This window comes from Mus caroli, chromosome X, assembly GCF_900094665.2.
Source record: "Mus caroli chromosome X, CAROLI_EIJ_v1.1, whole genome shotgun sequence".
NCBI classification, from domain to species: Eukaryota; Metazoa; Chordata; class Mammalia; order Rodentia; family Muridae; genus Mus; species Mus caroli.
The window spans coordinates 13,603,977-13,625,061 of NC_034589.1; the positions used below are offsets into that span (position 1 = coordinate 13,603,977).

Sequence of the window (21,085 nt, forward strand, 5' to 3'; positions counted from 1 at the left end):
GATTAAAGGCGTGCGCCACCACGCCCGGCTCAGGCTTTTTGTGTATGTGTGACTGACTATTCCCAGTTGCCTCAAAAAAGCATACTTTCAGTTGAAATGGTTGAAACAGGGGCTGGAGAGATGGTGCAGTGGTTAAGAGCACCTACTTCTCTTCTGAAGGTCCTGAGTTCAAATCCCAGCAACCACATGGTGGCTTATAACCATCCGTAATGAGGTCTGATGCCCTCTTTTGGTGCATCTGAAGACGTACAGTGTACTTATATATAATAATAAATAATCTATAAAAAAAAGAAAGAAAGAAAGAAATGGTTGAAACAGGATCCAAGAAATACACACAGCACTTAGTGAATATGCCCTTGAACTTTGGTTTCTTTCCCGATTTCCTCCATCGTTCTTTTCATTTACTGAAAACAAACAAACAAAAAGCTTCCTATTTCAATGAGACCAAGGAACTTAGGTTTTAGCATTAACAACTAACTGTACTGGCATCCCATAGGTACTTAGTTTTGGTGAATAATGTTAAGAATACTCAAAGTTACATATTTTGTTTCTGCAGGTTGATCCAAAAGATTACATGTTTAGTGGACTGAAGGATGAAACAGTAGGTCGCTTACCTGGAAAAGTGGCAGGACAACAATTTGTCATTCAAGACTGTGAGAACTGTAACATCTATATTTTTGATCACTCAGCTACTATTACCATTGATGACTGCACTAACTGTGTAATTTTTTTGGGACCAGTGAAAGGCAGTGTGTTTTTCCGAAATTGTAGAGATTGCAAGTGCACATTGGCTTGCCAACAATTTCGTGTGAGAGACTGTAGAAAGTTGGAAGTCTTTTTGTGCTGTGCTACTCAACCCATTATTGAATCTTCCACAAACATCAAGTTTGGCTGTTTTCAATGGTACTATCCTGAATTAGCAGCCCAATTCAAAGATGCAGGCCTCAGTATCTTCAATAACATATGGAGTCATGTTCATGATTTTACACCTGTGTCAGGAGAGCTCAACTGGAGCCTTCTTCCAGAAAATGCCGTGGTTCAAGACTATGTTCCTATTCCAGTGACTGAAGAATTCAAAGCTGTACGAATTTCCACAGAAGCCAATAGAAGCATTGTTCCTGTATCCCGGGGTCAGAGACAGAAGTACAGTGATGAATCATGTCTTGTGGTATTATTTGCCGATGATTATACAACTGCAAATGCCAGGAAACTAATTGATGAGGTAAGGAGAAAGAGAGGAGAAATAGACATAGCTAGGACCATGTTACTTTGGAGACTTTCTAGGTTTTCTTGTTTTCAAATTTATTATTAGAAATACTGGCAGCTCTCCTTGCCGGTATTTCTACATACCTTGCCTCCACAGGCTTGCCTTAGAAGCAGACCACTTGGACCTCAAAATCCTTTCTAAGAAAACTTTTCATCCTAGCTCAAATCAGTAAGCGTTCATTAGCACCAATTATATGTGGGTCATGCTGTTACCATGTTTCATTCATTATATGATGCATGTTTATTTTCCACATCTTTGCTTACATACTTTGTAATTAGTTGCAACTCAGAAATAATTGATCATAGCGGATGCTGGAAATGAAGGCATAGAGATACAATTCTCTGCCTCAAGAACTGTCACTCTTCATCATAAACAATTTCTACGCACACTCACAACAGTACTGCATATTGAAGCATGGCCTTTTCTAATGACTTACTGAGGAAATTTCTTTGGAGTTTTAATTGGTTGTAAATGACACTTAAGAATACATTTAGAGTCTGCTGTGACAGTGTGCATCACAGTCCCATCCACACTGGGCTCCTTATTAGCTCTTGCCTCATTGTCATTGATAGGCTGGGATGGACGAAAAATATGAATAAGGTTGGGATTGGAACGTCAAAAGCTCTAACACTTATGAGCAGTGGCCTTCAGTGACTTCATTAAGTAAAGAAGAGTTAATGCACAGCAGCTTCCCCTTGAAAAGCATTTGAGCGGGGAACAGTTAAGGCTTCAGGAGCAGGAGTTCCTTTTTTGGTAGGTGTACCAGTCAGAAGATACATTGGCCAGGCAGTGGTGGCGCACACCTTTAGTCCCAGCACACGGGAGGCAGAGGCAGGCGGATTTCTGAGTTCGAGGCCAGCCTGGTCTACAGAGTGAATTCCAGGACAGCCAGGGCTACACAGAGAAACCCTGTCTCGAAAACAACAACAACAACAAATCAAGCTTTCTGAAGTGGATAAGTAAGTTTCTTTCTGAAGGGATTGTTGTAAAGTTGAACAAGGAATGATTTTTCTTGACAAAAAGTAAAAATGTGTATCTCTATAGTTACAGATCTGTAATGCAGTGAATCCATGTCTGAACTCTACAAAGTATATTTGAGGCAGAGGTTTTAAAACTATAGAACCTAAACGTATAATTTTAAGACTTTGATACTTTATTCATTATTGGTTTTTTTTTTTTATTCAGGGTCTCTCTGTATATATACATATATATATATGGCTATACCTAGCCTGAAACTTACTTATGTAGACCAGTCTGTATCTTCAACCTCCCACAATCCTTCTGCCTCTGTGTCCCAATGGCTTAAGCCATTGTGTCTGGCTTCAGATGTTGATGTTTTCTTTTGTTATGCCGGTATGATAAGAAGCATGCTATGGGTTTTGTAAAATGTAGAAAAATATGCTTGTAGCCTTTGCACTGTCTAGTCACAATGTTAATTCAATATCTGAGAAGTAAATTTCTTCACTCTGTTGTATGGCAAATTTCTTTTGTATGGTGAATTTTTACTACATATAATTTTCAAAAGATTAATCATTGAAGTTCAACTTCTTTGGTAGATAACCAGGAGTGGATATACAGATATATTAACATGCTTAAAGAGAAAAAAAGCCATCAACCCAGTCTTTATTTATGAGTCATGAATGTTCTGAACCTTTTGACCTTTGGTATCTGATGTGTGACATGATGGACTTTGCAAGAATATGGCTTAGATGAGTGATATTCTTTGAATATCCTTCTAGAATGCAAAATAAAAATCCTACACTAATAATAGAAGCCTACACTTACATAGTATTAGATATGTATGTAATTTTACTGTGTCAGGCACTGTTAAACATTATTTACATGAACTAATACACTATTTAAAACAACCTTATGAACCATAGACAGGGTAAGTAACTTGGCAAAGGTCACTTAGCTAGCTAGTAAACAGTGGAACTCTGATTCATCCATTCAGGCTGATAGTGTTCCTGTGTATTAACCCTAAAACAAAGCTGTTGTGCTGTCCCTGTGCTGAAAGAAAGCTGACAGATGGGAGGTGTAGGAATGCGACTCGGGAGGCTTCTAAACTAGAGGTGCTTTGGTTAGAACTGTCTAGTTCAGAAAGGACAATATTAAGAAATAAATGATTAAAACATGAAATAGTTTAGAGGTCACCAGTGTTCCTGTAAATAACGCCTCACTTACACTCTGTAAGGAAGCCCTATGAACTAATTGGTTCACACACAAAAGAAAAGGGAAGAGGGTGCAAGAGAGAAATTGAAAATGAAACTTACATATGGAGAGAATTAAAGCATGCCGAATAGTAAAAGACCTACACATTTTTTATTGTAAAACTTTTTTTTAAAGGGACATCATTATAGATTTAAACTGTGGGGAGGTTCCTTCCACCTACCCACCTAAAAAGTTTGTAGTGTGTGCTGTAAAGTGTGTTCTTCATTTAAAATGATAATTTTGGAATAGGTTAAAGATGACTCCCACAGGCAATGCACTTGGTAGTCCCATGGTTGGTCAACCTCCCTGTTCACAGAATTCATAGGTTAATTCCCGTGTTTAATTGGGAAGGGTAAAAATGCACATGGGTCCCAGAGTTTTCCATTTGATTTTGAGTTTTTTGGTTCCATGGCTGTTATTTTCTTTTGTTGTTTTCCGCACAAGTGAATATAAATATTCTTTGTATGTAGCATAATACTAGCAAGTGAGCAATGCGACTTGAATGTTTTGGCTCATACATGATTGAATTTTCAATGAGTGTACTCCATGCATCCTCAAAACCATTCATGAGTACACAAGGTATGAGGAGCCCAACTAACGCACTGCCATCACAACTCAGTCCACGGTGCTAGGAAAGGAAAGACCTAAGTATGAAGATGAGAGATTATATATTAGTTTAAATAATACTTGAGTTAGCAAAGAAACTAGTTAGTTCTGAGATGAAAAAAAATTAAGTTTGTCTCAGCACAGCTATGTTAGGATAGCGTAGACTTGGAGATTCAATTTCCAACACTGGTTTGCTGAGGAATATCATAAAGTTGCTAGGGAGTATGAGACTTGAGAAGGCAGGACATTCTACAAAAGCTGGTTAAAACAGAAAGCACGCTGCATGCAGAGTTAAGGGAAGTTACCAAGACTTGGATTTCTCACCACCAAAACTACTTGTTTGCTTTGCTATGAATCACATTTATGTACAGGATAAAATAGGTAAGCAAGGTTTGAGTTATTTAAATATATTTTATAATTGAATTTGGTTAGTTACCATGATTTTTATGTAAAGGAGTCGCTAAATGTCTTCAGTGAAAATATTAAAATAGATACAGCTTCATAGTAAATATTATGAGCTGTTACCACTGACTTTATAGAACAGGTTGGAAAATATTCACAATCAAATCAGTACAAACTTGAAAAATATATAGTTAACTGATTTAAAAAAAAAGAATTCTTTTGGGTTTTTTGAGACAGGGTTTCTGGAACTCACTTTTATAGACCAGCCTGGCCTTGAACTCGAGAGATCCTCTTGCCTCTACCTCCTGAGTGCTTGGATTAAAGGCATGTTCCACAATCACTTGGCCTAAAAAAGAATTCTTTGATCTACCATCAGATTAACTTGAATTAAAGTAGCTATATGACCTTGGACAGGTTTCTTAACCATGAGAGGCTCTCTCTCTCTCTCTCTCTCTCTCTCTCTCTCTCTCTATATATATATATATATATATATATATATATATATATATATATACACACATATATATATACATATATATGTACATATATATATGCACATGCATAAAGTTCAAAAAATTTCATGTACATAGTAAATGCCTCTATAATTGTAGTCTTGCATTCTTGCACTATTGCTATACAAATTGATATGATGGCTTTTAAGCTTAACATTAGGTAATTTTTTCCACTTTATTATAACATCTTTATTATATTTAATAAATTATATTGATTGTAATGAACTATGGTATTTTTCATTGAATATTTGCTGTATCATTAAATTAAGTTTCTGTACATGTAAATGTAATAGAGAAATTGCACCAGAGTCTGAATTAGCCAGAACCAAAGCAAAACTCAGAATGCCGTGTTGCATTATATACAGAAAAATGCTGAAATAACAAAACTTTGTTTTCATACCAGAAGTTCATTTTAAAGTCTAAATGAAATTTTATTCTCCACAGATGGTTGGTAAAGGCTTTTCCCTAGTGCAGACAAAGGAAATGTCAATGAAAACTGAAGACGCCCAAAGGGTTTTCCAGGAAAAGGCATCAGATTTTTTCCTTCTTCTAGACAAAGGTATTTTCTGTGCTTATTTTCCTGACTGGCCATCTTAACATTTTCTTTTCCTTCTGTATTACCTTCTCTTCCTCTTTTGTTTTTTCTCAATACCTAAGAAACCCTGTATAACTTACTTTCTTCCTGTTCTGTGTTTAGTACTTAAACCAGTCACATTTCTACATTATTTTAGTTTTATTTTTATTACTGTTGTACCTTTGTATTGTTGCAAAGCACTTGATAAAGATGTGCTTTGGCCATACTGAAAAGGAAGTAAGAAATACAAAGTCAATATTTTCTGTTTTCATATAATCAACTTCTCATGAAAAAGTAGAGCTTTTTTAGTAAGTGAATGCCACCAGTAAATTTCAGTTGTTAAAGAAATGTATAGGGGCTGGAGAGATGGCTCAGTGGGTAAGAGCACTGACTGCTCTTCTGAAGGACCTGAGTTCAAATCCCAGCAACCCCGTGGTGGCTCACAACCATCCGTAACAAGATTTGGTGCCCTCTTCTGGAATGTCTGAAGACAGCTACAGTGTACTAACATATAATAAATAAATAAATCTTTAAAAAAAAAGAAATGTACATAGGAGAGGAGTTGGACTGTATACCTTGCTGACCTGACGGGCTGCTGTTTGCCTATATTTTCTTGTTTTTTTTTTACATGCTAATTACCAGTGGCAGGTTCCTTATTTAAAATTGACAGTTACAGTTTTGCTACACAACCCCACCCTCCCCCACCCCCACCTCGGCCCAGCAACCCCAGGTGCCACAGTTCCATGGCTTGCCAGTCTGAAGTAGTGTCTATGTGGTCAAGGTCTAGCTTTGCTTCAGTAACTTTGCTTCTACTGCACTTCTCTGACATGCAGAAATGAAGTTTTGGCTGATATATGTCCCAAGTTTCAAACCGTCCATTTTAACTTTTTAAGTTTCTTTGTCTTATTCATAAAAGGAAAGAAGCAACTCTTCACCACTCTGCATCTCCAATGGCTTTGGAAAATACATAATCTCTTCCATTAAGATTCATAATACCATCCTTGAGATGAAATTTCCATTTATACTTCTGTGTATCTTATAAGTACTGGCATGCAACATTTACTGTGTCAAAGAGTTCTGCCCTTCCTCATCACTTACAACATCTTCACTCTTGAGGGGCTCTTCTTACACCTGCCCATCATCAACTCCATCTTTCTCTTTCTCTTCCTCCTCCTCCTCCTCATCATCATCACAGTCTTCATCTCCATCTTCCTCAGGAGATGTATGCCCTGTTCCATCAACTTGCAGCACCAACGGAGCTTGCTGTTGGGCAGGCTGGGCCTGTGGCTGCTGCTGTCCAGCTGCAGGCATCTGTGCTTGTGCTGCTGTGGGTGCTGCCATGGTTGTAGGAATGACCTGAGTCTTATTTCCTGTAAATAAGATTTGCTGTGGCTGGATGATGACGCCTGTCTGTGGTGACATCCCTCCAGGAAATGGGGCTAGGACCTGCTGGATAACAGGCACTTGTACTCCACCAGGCTGCATTTGTGGTATAACTTGTAGAACAACTGACCGCTGAGGCTGAAAGATACACTGGGCACCATTGGCTGCTCTGACCACCTGAAGCAGCTGGCCTGAATTTGTTAGTCTCTGTTGAACAGGAGTTACGCCGGCAGCACTCGTAATAATTGATGGATTCATAGGTTGTATCAACTTAGGAACAATAACTTGTGGTGCTGTAGCTTGCTGTGATGCAGGAATAAGAACCTGTTGGGTCTGTGCTTGCTGAGGTTGCATTTTCTGGTGTTGGTGATGCTGCTGCTGAACTTGTAACAAAAGCTGCTCTTCTTCCAAATGAAATCCATCTACTGCCCTAGACTGCATTACTTTATTCTCTCACAAAGTTTTTAGTTCCATCAGGACCTGTTCCTCCACTCCATCATCCAGAAGAAATGTCTCGTACGTCATTAATAACATCTTCAATCACAGATCTATACAATTTAGGCACAGTATTTGTGTTTGCCGAGTTTGCAATTTCCACACACAACACAAACAAGGGGGAACAAGATATAAAGAAAGAAAAAGAAAAGGAAAAAAAAAAAAAACCTGAGACCCAAGTCACCCGCAAGAGTGGGGCAAAAATTTCTCAATAAAACCTATCCAGAAGGAGTAAGAGGCAGGAGACCAGGAGGAGGGGGACACTCCTCCCACAGCTAAAACCTTGAGAATTTCAAGTCATCTCCAAGATGGACTTTTATATTTCTTAAAGGTGTATTGACTCAGGAGGCCACAGTATTATCTATTGGAAGTAGGAACATTGTTTGCTCAAGGCTCCAAGCTGATATGAATAGCAATATGCAATGCTAATTAGGTAAATAAACCCTACAGACAGGGCACATCTGCATGTGTGTTTATGTATAAATAAATTAAAATGAACTCTTAAATTGTATATGAAAAAAGCATTGGAGGACTGTTGGGATAATTTTAATCAGTAATGCTGTGTGTAATTGGGCTATTAAGTGTTAGCATATCCTTTTACGGTTATTATAGTAGTGGAAGGACTTACTCCAATCTAGTGCTTGAATCTACCTCAGAATATATTTTGACATAGGACATTCGAATGAAATCTTGAAAATGAACCTTGAAACTCTCATCAACTTTCAGAAATGGAATTGAGCGATAAGTCTAATGGATCCTAAAGTGTGAGGATTAGTATTGAAGTCAGTAATCTGAATCAAGGGTTATATATTTGTACACTATTAGCAAAGAAGTATTGTAGAATTACTTCGACCTAAACAGTATCTGCCTTTAAATAATATGTTTCATATGGAAATAGTACAATGCTACCAAAGTAGAACAAAAATCAGTGAGCAGATGTTATAAGAATTTCAGGAAATAAACATACAAACCAGTCTTTAAAAGGAGAGATGCCTACAGGAGGTACTCAAAAGACTGATGTAGTCATATCAAGTCAAAAGAGCCAGCTTGAAGGAGTCTGCATTGGCAAAATTTGGGGACAATTTGACCAGGAAAAGAATAATGGGAGTTGGGAGTATACTTGGTGGTAAGACTGCTTGCCTAGTATGTTTGAGGACTTGGATTCAATTTCTAATAAAAATAAATAAACCCCACAAAAGCGTAATGAAGGTAATGCAACAACAGAAATAAATGCACCTGTGAAAAAGGCGAGGCTTGAGCGAAGTGGTACTCTCTGTGCTTGGGAGGAAGAGGCAAGAGGGATTTGGGAGTTCAAGGCCATCCTCAGCCATGGTTCAGGGCCAGGTTTGGCTGCTTGAGACTGTTTTACAGAAGAGGGTAGGGGAGCATTAGGATTACAGGCTACCTCTTACCTTCTGCCTCCTGCCTCTTTTGTCTTTGCTTGTTCTCTTCTTTTTCAAATCTGGAGACAGGGATTTTTTTTTTTTAACATCATTGTGATGAATGAACCAAGATAGGAAAGAAAGTAAGTTAAATGACACCATAAGGAAACAATGAACCAAGTCCAAAATACAAGACATCCTATATGATAACAAGCTATGTTTCTTCAGATGAGGAAGTCTTTTGGATTAAAATAATCCAAAAAGATATAATAGTGAATGCAACGAGAGAGCCTTGATTGGCTATGGGAATGATATGGAATAGACTATATAGGTAGATTTTAAACCAGGAGTTTGAAGATGATAGTTATTTCATTTTCTTAGGTATGAAATCATATTGCGGTTAGGTAGGCTATGAATATGGAGTATCATTGTGTCAGCAAAAGAAAAACAAGCATGGGTGTGTAGGGGCCAGAACAATGACTCCGTGAGTAAAAGCACTTGCCACCAAGCTTGATGACTTGAGTTCAGCTCCTGGGTCCCACATGGAAGAAGGAGAGAACTGACTTCCATAAGTTGTCCTCTGACTTCCATAGCATGCCTTGTCATGAGCACCTACACCCACCCACCCACATCTACAAAAATAAATAAATAAACACATAAATGTAAAATAATAAAAACCTCTGTGGCCAAAATTTGACTCTTAGTAACTATAGTTAAAGATAAAATGGATTTTTTTTTTTCGGTTTTTTGAGACAGGGTTTCTCTGTGTAGCCCTGGCTGTCCTGGAACTCACTCTGTAGACCAGGCTGACCTTGAATGATAAGATGAATATGTTTGCTGTTCTTTCCATGTTTTTAGAATGTGTGATTTTTTTTTTCAAAATAAGAATTGGAAGGGTTGAAGTAATGGCTCAATGGTTAAGAGAAGTGGCTGTTCTTCCAGAGGACCCAGGTTCTAGTTTCACGTGGTGTTTGACAATTGGCTATAATTTCAGTTCCCACCATTCTGATGTGCTCTTCTAGGGTCCTCAGACCCTACATGATCCACAGGCATGCATGCAGGCAAAACACCCATACACACAAATAATAAATAAAACCTTTTTTAAAATAGTATCCATTTTATTCTCAAAACCCCTAAAAATTTTGAGAAAAATCCAAGCTGCCCAGTAGTGACTTCATATGGACCAGCAAGCAGACTCAGTGCTAATATTCCAAAAGGTTGGACTGGGCCCTCTTTTAAAGTGACCAATAGTCATTTTCAGGCAGGATTTCTCAACTTTGGCATCATTGACATCTTAAGTCAGGTAATTCTTTGTCCTGGATAGGACTGGCCTGTGTGTGATAAAATGCTGAACAGAACTCTGGCTCCTGTCCACTAGATACTAATTTCTTCAGTTGTAGCAACAACAACAAAATATTTTTAGGCATTGCCTAATGTCCTTTAAGGAGCAGAATTGCTGTCAGTTGAAAGCCATTTTGTAAAATGGTAGGCTTAGTCTTGAAATTTTACTTTTATTTTAATTTATGGCTGAATCTAAACTAGTCTTTAATTCCAATTATCTAGTTCTAGTTAATAAATATTACTATTTGACTATTAATAAGAGAATCTGTTGTCCATTCTAAACTTCCAAACCTGACTAATCCTCAAAACTATCTAGGATGTTTTTAAAAATATAAATTTCCAACTACTGTCTCAAAAGGAGTGATTCAGAAGTCTTTCTGATGTGTCCTTGGAATCAACATTTTTGGTAGTTTCTCAGACTGTCGGGCATCTTGTTTACCTTTTTGTTTTAGAGGTTTCTTTTATTGAACACACACAGTAGATTAGCATTAGTAAAGGGCCGTCAGACAGCATGGTGCTTTGTAGGCCACTGCAGGCTTTGTGGTTTAGTCTAAATGAGATAAGCTAGTAGACATTTGTATGCTTTTTATTTTTTTTAAAGATTTATTTATTATATGTAAGTACACTGTAGCTGTCTTCAGACACTCCAGAAGAGGGCGCCAGATCTCATTACGGATGGTTGTGAGCCACCATGTGGTTGCTGGGATTTGAACTCTGGACCTTCGGAAGAGCAGTCGGGTGCTCTTACCCACTGAGCCATCTCACCAGCCCTGCTTTTTATTTTTAATAAAGTTTTAGAATAATTTTAAATTTACAGAAAATTTGCAAAGACAATATTCTGTATGCCCTTTACCCGAGTCTCTAAATGTTAACATAGCCAATGCAAATTTGTCAAAACCAAGAAATTCACCTTGGTAAAATGTTAACTCATACTTTTTCATTTCACCAGATTTTTTACTGTGCAAGTTTCAGTTCCAGAATTCAGTTCCAGATCTCACACTAGCTTTAGTTGCTGTGTTTCCTTCATCTCCCCAACTCTGTCACAGTTGTCAACCTTCTCTTGTTTTTCATAATCCGAAACTTTGAAACACTTCCAGTTAGTTTGAAGAATAGCATTCTGTTGGGGATTAGTGGCTGTTTTCTCAGGTTAGACAGGGTTATAGGTTTTGTAGAAGAGGCAGGGTACCCCTCTTTACATCAAAGCCTCAGCTCGGCATGAGCTGCTATCTGCTCTGATTATTTATCTTGTGTGGGGGAGAGCAGAGCACATTTGTGCTACAGGATGAATGTAGAAGCCAGAGAATAACTTGTGGGAGTCGAATATCTTCTACCATGTGCGTCCCAGGGATCAAACTCAAGTTGTTGGGAGACTTTTACTCTCACGTTCCCATCAGTCTGTTTATATTTTGTTTGATAACTTTAACATTTTTTCAGCTTTATTGATTATAATTACCAGATATCACATTTTAAGGCATATAATGCAGTGGTCTGACATATGTATATATGTCATGTATTATAAATGATTACCACAAACTGGTAAGTTGTATAATTACCTTTAAATTTTTATGTAAAAATCTTTTATTGTATGTATGTATGTATGTATGTATGTATATTTGTATGTATGCATATGGGTACATTGCCATAGCACAGTATAGAGGTCAGAGGTCAGAGGCAACTCTGTGAAGTCAGTTTTCCATTTTTATCTTTACTGGGTTCTGGGTACTAACTCAGGTTTCCAGGCTTGTGCAGCAAACCTTACCCATTGAGCCATCGTGATGGCCCTTTTGTGGGAAGAACCTGTAAAGTGTCTTCATAACAATTTTCCAGTATACAATATAGTATTACTAGCTATAGTCACCACTGCTGTACATCAAATCTTAAGAACTGATCTTTATGTATGTGTCGCGGAGTGGTTGTGCTGGGGATTGAACACCATGCATTCTAGACAGGAGACAGCTCAAGTTATACATGCAGCCCCAACTTCCTAACCATATAACTATAAGTCTACATGGTGTAACCAGTACCTTGCAGTTGCCTCTAGGCCCTGGGATTCCACCATGTTATCTTATGTGTATTCAAATTTTCAAGACTCCACATATAACTGAAATTATACAGTGTTTTCATCTATTTAACTTATACTGCCCTGTGGCTCACCCATGTCAATCCAGATGGCAAAAAATTTTAATGGCAAAATAGATGTGTGTGTGTGTGTGTGTGTGTGTGTGTGAGAGAGAGAGAGAGAGAGAGAGAGAGAGAGAGAGAGAGATTTTTTGAGACAAGGTCTTACTGTATAACCTCAGATGACCTGAAATTCATAGAATCTGCCTGCCTGTAGGATGCAAAGCCACCAAGAGTGAGCCCACTGCACTTTTTTATCCACTCAAATGTATACCTAGAAGTTGGATTTCTGGATTATATGATAGCTCTACTTTCATATTTTTAAGTGTTTTCATAATGACTATAACAATTTATATTCCCACTAGCAGTACACAAGGGTTCTTCTTGCTCCACATCCTTAGCAACGTATTTCTCTTTATGGTAATAACCCACCTAACATGTATGAGAAGTTCCTATCTCATTGTAGGTTTGATTGGCATTTTCTTGATTAACAACATTTGGTACTTTTTCATGTGTTGCTTCTTATTGATAGTTAAAAAGAAGTGCTTTGCATTTCAATTTCCTTTCAATTCCATTAGGTTTCTGTTCTCATACTTATTATTTCCTTACTTTCACTAACATTAGGTATGACTTATTCTTTCTCTAGTTTCTTAAAGTTTGAGTATAAATTACAGATATGGGCTGGAGAGATGGCTGAGTGGGTAAGAGCACCAGCTGCTCTTCCAGAGGTCCTGAGTTCAATTCCCAGCAACCACATGGTGGCTCACAACCATCTGTAATGGGATCTGATGCCCTCTACTGATGTGTGTGAAGATAGCTACAGTGTACTCATATACATAAAATAAATAAGTAAAGAAAAAGGAAGAAAATAAATTACAGATATTAACTTGTTTTGACATTGAAAAACTTACAGCTAACAGCTTGCTTGAGTGAAGTGTATATGCATACATGTTCTCATGAAACATGGGACAGCTTTCCTCACTTAGGTACAATGCACACAATGTTTGGGGGCCATACCAACATCAAAATCCATAAGAATCTCCAAAATGTGAAAAATGAGGCACAATTGAGACAGAATAAAGGATGCTTGCTTATATATAAGGAATAAAACAAGAAGGCTGAGCCTCACTCAGCTGGGATCATGCATAGCAAGCAGATTTGAGAACAGCTGCAACAGCAGAGCAGGTAGAGGAGTTGAATACCCTTAAAGGACTTGGAGGAGCTTTCCGAAGAACTTTAACAAGTAGACAAATGAGGAGCTACTGTATATGTATTTAATACTGATTTTCTTCCTACTGTATATGTATTTAATACTTTATCTGTATCCTGAAAATTTCAACACATTTTGCTTTCATATTCATTTAGTTCAAGATTTAGCAAAATACCTGCTTTAGAAAACGAAGTTTTATGTGAGTATGGCCATAAGCATTCTTTTGTGTATTCTGCTGCTTTTGTGCTACAACCAAAGAGTTGTTTACTGGCAGGTAATGTATAGTCCTCAAGGCCTAAAATATTTTTTATCTGATCCTTTATAGAGAAAAGAACTTGACATTTAATTTAGTGAAAAGTCATTGTGAAGCCAGTATAGTAGCACATTCTTGAGACAAGAGGATCATGAGGTTCAGAGCAGTTTGGGTTATATGTGAGTTCAAGATCAGATTGGGCTACTTATTTGAATGATGTCTCAAAAAAAGGAAGAGGAGGAGGAGAGAGGGAAAGAAGGTGGAAGAAGAGGAGGAGAAGGAGAGGAAGAGGAAGAAGGAGGAGAAAGAGAAAAAGGAGAAGGAGGAGAAGGAAGGACGAATTGGGGGCTGAAGAGTTGGTTTAGTCATTAGTATCACTTGTGGAGGCTGAAGAGATAGTTCAGTCACTAGGATCACTTGCTACTCTTCCAGAGAACCCAAGTTCAATCTCCAGTACCCATGTTGGGTGGCTCAAGCTCCAGGGTACCCTCTGCTGATCTCCATGGGCACTTGCACTCAAGTACATATACCCCCAACAAAGGCAAACGTACTGTTTTCTACAGTAAGTTAAATCTGTTTTATGACACAGGAATGGTCTATTTTGTCTATTTTATGCTCATTTGATAATATAAATTCTCTTTGCTTGGTAGGATGTTATAGAAATAACTACTATGTCAACTTAGTTGATAATAACATGCAAGAAAGTCATCTCTCTCCTTTCTGCCTATTTATTTCATACATTAATGAGAGAAATGTTAAAGTCTACAAGTGTCATAAGGATTTGTGACATTTCTTTTTTCTAATCTTTGAGGCTTAACTGTGTATATTTTGAAAGTTTGTTAATTGCATATGCATTTAGGATTGTTACATCTTGGAGAATCTTTATTATATAATAGTACCCTTTATCTCTGATTATCTTCTTTGCTCTAAAATTTATTTTATCTAAAATTAATAAGGTTACTTATTTGTTATATATATAAAATGTATATATTTCTTATCAAATATATATAATTAAGGTAAAATTTTTTTAGAGCATATAGTTGTTTTCTGCTTTTCAGTCCAGTCCGACAGTCTTTAACTATTGTCTCTAGAACATTCATATCAGAGTAGATTATTGATAAAATTGGACTAAAGTCTATCATCTTGCTAGTTTTTTCTATTACATTTTTGTTACCTCTATAAATGTAATTGAGCATTTTAATAATTCCATTTAACCTTCTACTGACTTGTTGATTGTACATGTTTTTCTAAAACTTCGTTTCACAAAAGTAAATTACAATTTAGATAATTTGCATCCAACTTCACTTATAGTCTAAGAAACTGCAAGCATATTTTTAGATCTCCTTTCCCATCTTCTGTCCTTTATCATTTCTTTTATGTTTATTATGATGCATTGTAATAATGGTTGGTAATGTTATTGCTTTGAATTCTCATGCATTTTTACAGCAATATAAAGTAGGAAAAATGGAGATCATATTTAACTGGAGGTTTTAGAACAGAGGAATGGCATGTTCCTTTTAAAATGCAATTATTAAAACAAGAGGCTGGGGATTACATTAGCGACAAACCAGTTCTCGCCGGAGCTTGGAAGTCTCTCTGTGGAGGTCTGAGGGAAGAGCTCGCGCCAGGTAGATGTCGCGCCATCGTCATGGGCAAGGGTGACCCCAGCAAGCTGCAAGGCAAAATGTCCTCATACACCTTCTTTGTGCAGAGCACAAGAAGCATCCCGACTCGGCAGTCAATTTCACCGAGTTCTCCAAGAAATGCTCCGAGAAATGGAAGACCATGTCTGCAAAGGAAAAGTTGAAGTTTGAAGATTTGGCCAAGAGCGACAAAGCTCGTTATGACAGGGAGATGAAGAACTATGTTCCTCCCAAAAGTGATAAGAAAGGAAAGAAAAAAGATCCAAATGCTCCGAAGAGACCACCGTCTGCCTTCTTCCTGTTTTGCTCTGAAAATCGCCCAAAGATCAAAATTGAACACCCTGGCCTGTCTATTGGAGATCCTGCGAAGAAACTGGGTGAGATGTGGTTTGAGCAATCTGCCAAAGAGAAACAACCGTGTGAGCAGAAAGCAGCTAAACTAAAGGAGAAGTACGAACAGGATATTGCTGCATACGGTGCCAAGGGCAAAAGTGAAGCAGGAAAGAAGGGTCCTGGTAGGCCAATAGGCTCAAAGAAGAAGAATGAACCAGAAGATGAGGAAGAAGAGGAAAAGGAAGAGGAGGATGAAGAATAAGTGGCTGTCTGAAAGTGTGGAGTATATGTGCTCAGGCAATTATTTTGCTAAGAATGTGAAATTCAAGTGCAGCACAACATTAGCTTCAGTTATTTTTATAGCAATGGAAAACTTGTGAACACGTTTGGAAACTGTTAAACCATGGTGGTAGATACAGTACCTTGTTACATTATTGTCTACTTTTTTGTTGCTGTTGTTTTTCTTTTGTTGTTATTTTTCCTTTTGAAAAGAAAAAAAAAAACCCTACTATTTAGAACTGGCTGACCTGAACTTGGTGGACCAAGCTGGCAGCAACTGACAGAGACTGTCTCTACCATCAAACCTAGCTGAAATATTTTATTGAGTTTAAAGCACTGAAATTATCCAAGGGCAATAGAATGTATTAAAAGGATATGAGGCATGATGAAATCAGAAGGAATAATTACAGCTTATTACAACACACTGACTATATAAAAGTCCTTGAGTTCATAATGGTATTTAGACAAAAAGGAATCCAATGCACTGGACATTACTGAGGGTTGCTAGGGTACCAATTCAGTACTCTGAAAACTGGTGCTTATTTTCCCTCTTTTTTTTATCTGGTATGAGCACATTTCAAGTCAACCAAACAGTGCTGATGTACAAGGTGTTCTCTTAACATCTGCTAATAAATGTAGAGGTGATAATATAACCAGAAAGTGATCATTCTGCAACTCCTATTAAAATAATTGGTTCAGGCAAAAACGGCAATGGTCTTGACATCCTATTCATTTCATTCACATTGAAAAGGTCACTGCCACCTGAATCTGCTGATGACTCTTAGCATGATAAAAAAAATCCTATTCAAACACTGTGGGCATTTGCATTTAAAGCAAAAGAGGTACTGCCACCTATGAAGTATTCTTGTCAAAAAAATAAACCCAAGTGTAAACAAGGTTTTCATTTAACTTCTACAAGAAACATAGTAGAACAATTTAATCCCATAAACACTACAGGGCACCTGACCAAACTACATAAAGAGGGGATTGGGGAGGGGGGGTCTGGGGGACTTTGGGGATAGCATTTGAAATGTAAATGAATAAAATACCTAATTAAAAAAATAAATTTAAAAAAGGCTCTTAAAGAAATAACTGAAGCAAACAACTTAAGAGGAAGGTTTTATTTTGACTTGCAATTTTTGGAGCTTTCGGTCTGTGACTGATTGACCTTGTTCCTTTGGGCTTTCCCACAGTACCCCATGATAGGAACACATCAGGAAAAAGCCCATTCGCCCTGTACTTTAAACAAAAGGAAGAAGAGATGAGGCTCCACGATGCTCTTTGTGAATAGCCCCTAACGATATGAAAATCTCACACTCTGCACCTTCTCTTAAACGTTTCTACTACTTTCCAACACTAGCTTTCAGTACTTTGGGCTGGTTACTAAGCTTTTAGCACATGGACTAAAATCCAAACTATTATACTATCTCATAGACAATATATAACTTAGTAAATTTTTTTCTTTTACAATACTTTTCTTCTGAAATTTTTGGTTTCTTACTATATTGTTTTAACACAGTGGTTTTATTAATAACAGCAACTTTTACTATGAGTAAGATTAATGAGACTTTAAAATTCCCTTCTATCTTTTTGTACTTCGGCCATATTCCACTGAGGTATACAGACAAAACACTGCCTTCTAAGCTTGCTTAGACTAGGTCTCTGTATGGCCATATCACTAACTTGATAGATTCATTTATTTTAGTTTGCTTTTAAGTTTTAGAACCTTTTTTCCACATTTACATTTGGCTTTGAGATGCTGACACACTTTCCAATTTCAAGTTATATAAAATAGTACATTGAGAGAATTTTCACCTGCATCTATGCTACTACTTTGATCCTCTTCTTTCTTTCAATAGGTAAACACTTGGGGGGGGGGCTTTTGATATTTATCTTTTTACATTTTTCTGAGCAGGCTTTTGAGGCTTAGAATAGGTTTGCTAGCATAGAATTATTGCCTCTTGCAAGGTTTCATTCAATACCCTCTTCTTTTTTAAAAAATATTTATTTATTTATTTATTTATTTATTTATTTATTTATTTAATGTGCAGTGTTGTCTCCCTTTGTGTTTTCTTTCTGGATAGTTTTGTTCAGTTCCTTCACCTGTTTGGTTGTGTTTTTCTGTAATCTTTAAGGGATTTCTGTGTTTCCTCTTTAAGGTCTTCTACCTGTTTACCTGTGTTCTCTTGTATTTATTTAAGGGAGTTATTTATGTCCTTAAATTCTTCTGTCATCATCGTGGGATGTGACTTTATGTATGTGAGTACACTGTAGCTGTACAGCCTTCAGTGGTTGTTGGGAATTGAATTTTAGGACCTCTGCTCACTCTGATCAACCCTGCTCACTCCGGTCAACTCTGCTTGCTCAGTCCTTGCTCTCTCCGGCCCAAAAATTTATTTATTATTATATATAAGTACACTGTAGCTCTCTTAAGATGCGCCAGAAGAGAACATCAGATCTCATTATGGGTGGTTGTGAACCACTATGTGGTTGCTGGGATTTGAACTTAGAACCTTTGGAAGAGCAGTCAGTGCTCTTATCCACTTAGCCAGCCCTGATAACCTCTTTAAAAAAAATCTGGTTTTTTTATTATATATTTTTTATTACGTATTTTAAAAATTCTGTTTTTATCATTAGATATTTTCTTTATTTACATTTCAAATGTTATTGCCTCTCCTGGTTTCCCCTCCGAAATCCCTCTCCCCCCCCCCTCCCCCTGCTCACCAACCCACTCACTTCCACTTCCTGGTTCTGGCATTCCCCTACACTTGGGCATACAGCTTTAACAGGACCAAGGGCCTTTCCTCCCAATGATGACCGACAAAGCCATCCTATGTATGCTACTAGAGCCATGGGTCTCTCCATGTGTACTCTTTGGTTGGTGGTTTAGTCCCTGGGAACTCTGGGGGTTCTGGTTGGTTCATCTTGTTGTTCCTCCTATGGGGCTGCAAAACCCTTCTGCTCCGTGGGTTCTCTCTCTAGTTCCTCCAATGGGGACCCTGTGTTTAGTCCAATGGTTGCCTGAGAACATCCACCTTTGTATTTATGAGGCACTGGTAGAGACAGCTATATCAGGCTCCTGTCAGCAAGTACTTGTTGGCACCCACAATAGTGTCTGGGTTTGGTGTCTGCATATGGGATGGATCCCCAGGTGGAGTAGTCTCTGGATGGTCTTTCCTCCAGTCTCTGCTCCACACTTTGTCTCTGTAACTCCTTTCACGGGTATTTTGTTCCCCCTTCTAAGATGGATCGAAGCATCCACACTTTGGTCTTCCTTCTTCTTGAACTTCATGTGGTCTGTGAATTGTATCTTGGGTATTCTGAGCTTCTGGGCTAATATCCACTTATCAGTGAGTGCATATCATGTGTGTTCTTTTGTGATTGGGTTACCTCACTAAGGATGATACCCTCCAGCTCCATCCATTTGCCAAAGAATTTCATAAATTCATTGTTTTAATAGCAAAAGTAGCACTCCATTGTGTAAATGTACCACATTTTCTGTATTCATTCCTCTGTTGAGGAACATCTGGGTTCTTTCCAGCTTCTGACTATTATAAACAAGGCTGCTATGAACATAGTGGAGCAAGTGTCCTTATTATATGTTGGAACATCTTCTGGGTATATACCCAAGAGTGGTATATCTGGGTCTTCAGGTAGTACTATGTCCAATTTTGTGAAGAAAAAAACCAAAAAACCAAAAAAAAAAAAACCTATTTCCAGAATAGTTATACCAGTTTCCAATCTCACCAGCAATGGAGGAGTGTTCCTCTTTCTCCACATCCTCACCAGCATCTGCTCTCACCTGAGTTTTTAATCTTAGCCATTCTGACTGGTGTGAAGTGGAATTGTTGAAGTGGGTTGTTTTGATTTGTACTTCCCTGATGACTAAGTATGTTGGACATTTCTTTAGGTGCTTTCCAGCCATTTGGTATTACTCAGTTGAGAATTCTGGGTGCCCTTGCATTTGGAGCATAGATGTTCAGAATTGAGAGTTCTTCTTGGTAGATTTTTCCTTTGATGAGTATGAAGTGTCCCTCCTTACTGTTTTTGATTACTTTTGGTTGAAAGTCGATTTTTTTTGTTTGTTTGTTTGTTTGTTTTGAGACAGGGTTTCTCTGTATAGCCCTGGCTGTCCTGGAACTCACTTTGTGACCAGGCTGGCCACAAACTCAGAAATCCACCTGCCTCTGCTTCCCCAGTGCTGGGATTAAAGGCTTGCGCCACCATGCCAGGCTGAAAGTCAATTTTATCCAATATTAGAATGTCTACTCCCACTTGTTTCGTGGGACCATTTGCTTGGAAAATTGTTTTCCAGCCCTTTACTCTGAGATAGTGTCTGTCTTTGACACTGTGGTGCATTTCCTGTATGCAGCAAAAATGCTGGGTCGTGTTTACATATCCAGTCTGTTAGTCTATGTCTTCTTATTGGGAAATTGAGTCTGTTGGTGTTAAGAGATATTAAGGAATAGTTATTTTGCTCCCTGTTATTATTGGTGTTATTTTTATGTTTGTGTGGTTGTCTTTTATTGGGTGTGTTGAAAGATTACTTTCTTGCTTTTTCTAGCGTGTAGTTTCCCTTCTTGTGTTGGAATTTTCCATCTATTATCCTTTGGAGTGCTGAATTTGTGCAAATATAGTGTGTAAATTTTGTTTTGTCATGGAATATCTTGGTTTCTCCATCTATGGTAATTGAGAGTTTTGCTGGGTATAGTAGTCTGGGCTGGAATTTGTGTTCTCTTAGGGTCTGTATGAGATCTCCCCAGGATCTTCTAACTTTATAGTCTCTGGTGAGAAGTCTGGTGTAATTCTGATAGGTCTGCCTTTATATGTTACTTGACCTTTTCTCATTACTGCTTTTAATATTCTTTGTTTAGTGCATTTGGTATTTTGATTATTATGTGACAGGAGGAATTTCTTTTCTGGTCCAATCTATTTGGCATTCTGTAGGCTTCTTGTATGTTCATGGGCATCTCTTTCTTTAGTTTAGGGAAGTTTTCTTCTATAATTTTGTTGAAGATATTTACTGGCCCTTTAAGTTGGGACTCTCCACTCTCTTCTATACCAATTATCCTTAGG

At 37.8% G+C, this 21,085-nt stretch overlaps 1 protein-coding gene and 2 pseudogenes across 2 annotated transcripts in view; 2 read left to right on the forward strand and 1 right to left on the reverse strand.

Annotated features, from left to right (window-relative positions):
• Positions 1-21,085, forward strand: part of Rp2 (RP2 activator of ARL3 GTPase) — a 39,673-nt gene that overhangs the window by 11,797 nt on the left and 6,791 nt on the right. For both annotated transcript variants that reach the window (XM_021153057.1, XM_029473585.1), the window contains exons 2-3: positions 557-1,222; positions 5,443-5,557. In XM_021153057.1, coding sequence (XP_021008716.1) covers positions 557-1,222; positions 5,443-5,557 — 781 coding nt within the window. The remainder of the gene's footprint in view (positions 1-556; positions 1,223-5,442; positions 5,558-21,085) is intronic.
• Positions 6,504-7,444, reverse strand: LOC110286598 (annotated as a pseudogene).
• On the forward strand, positions 15,403-16,035 carry LOC110286597 (annotated as a pseudogene).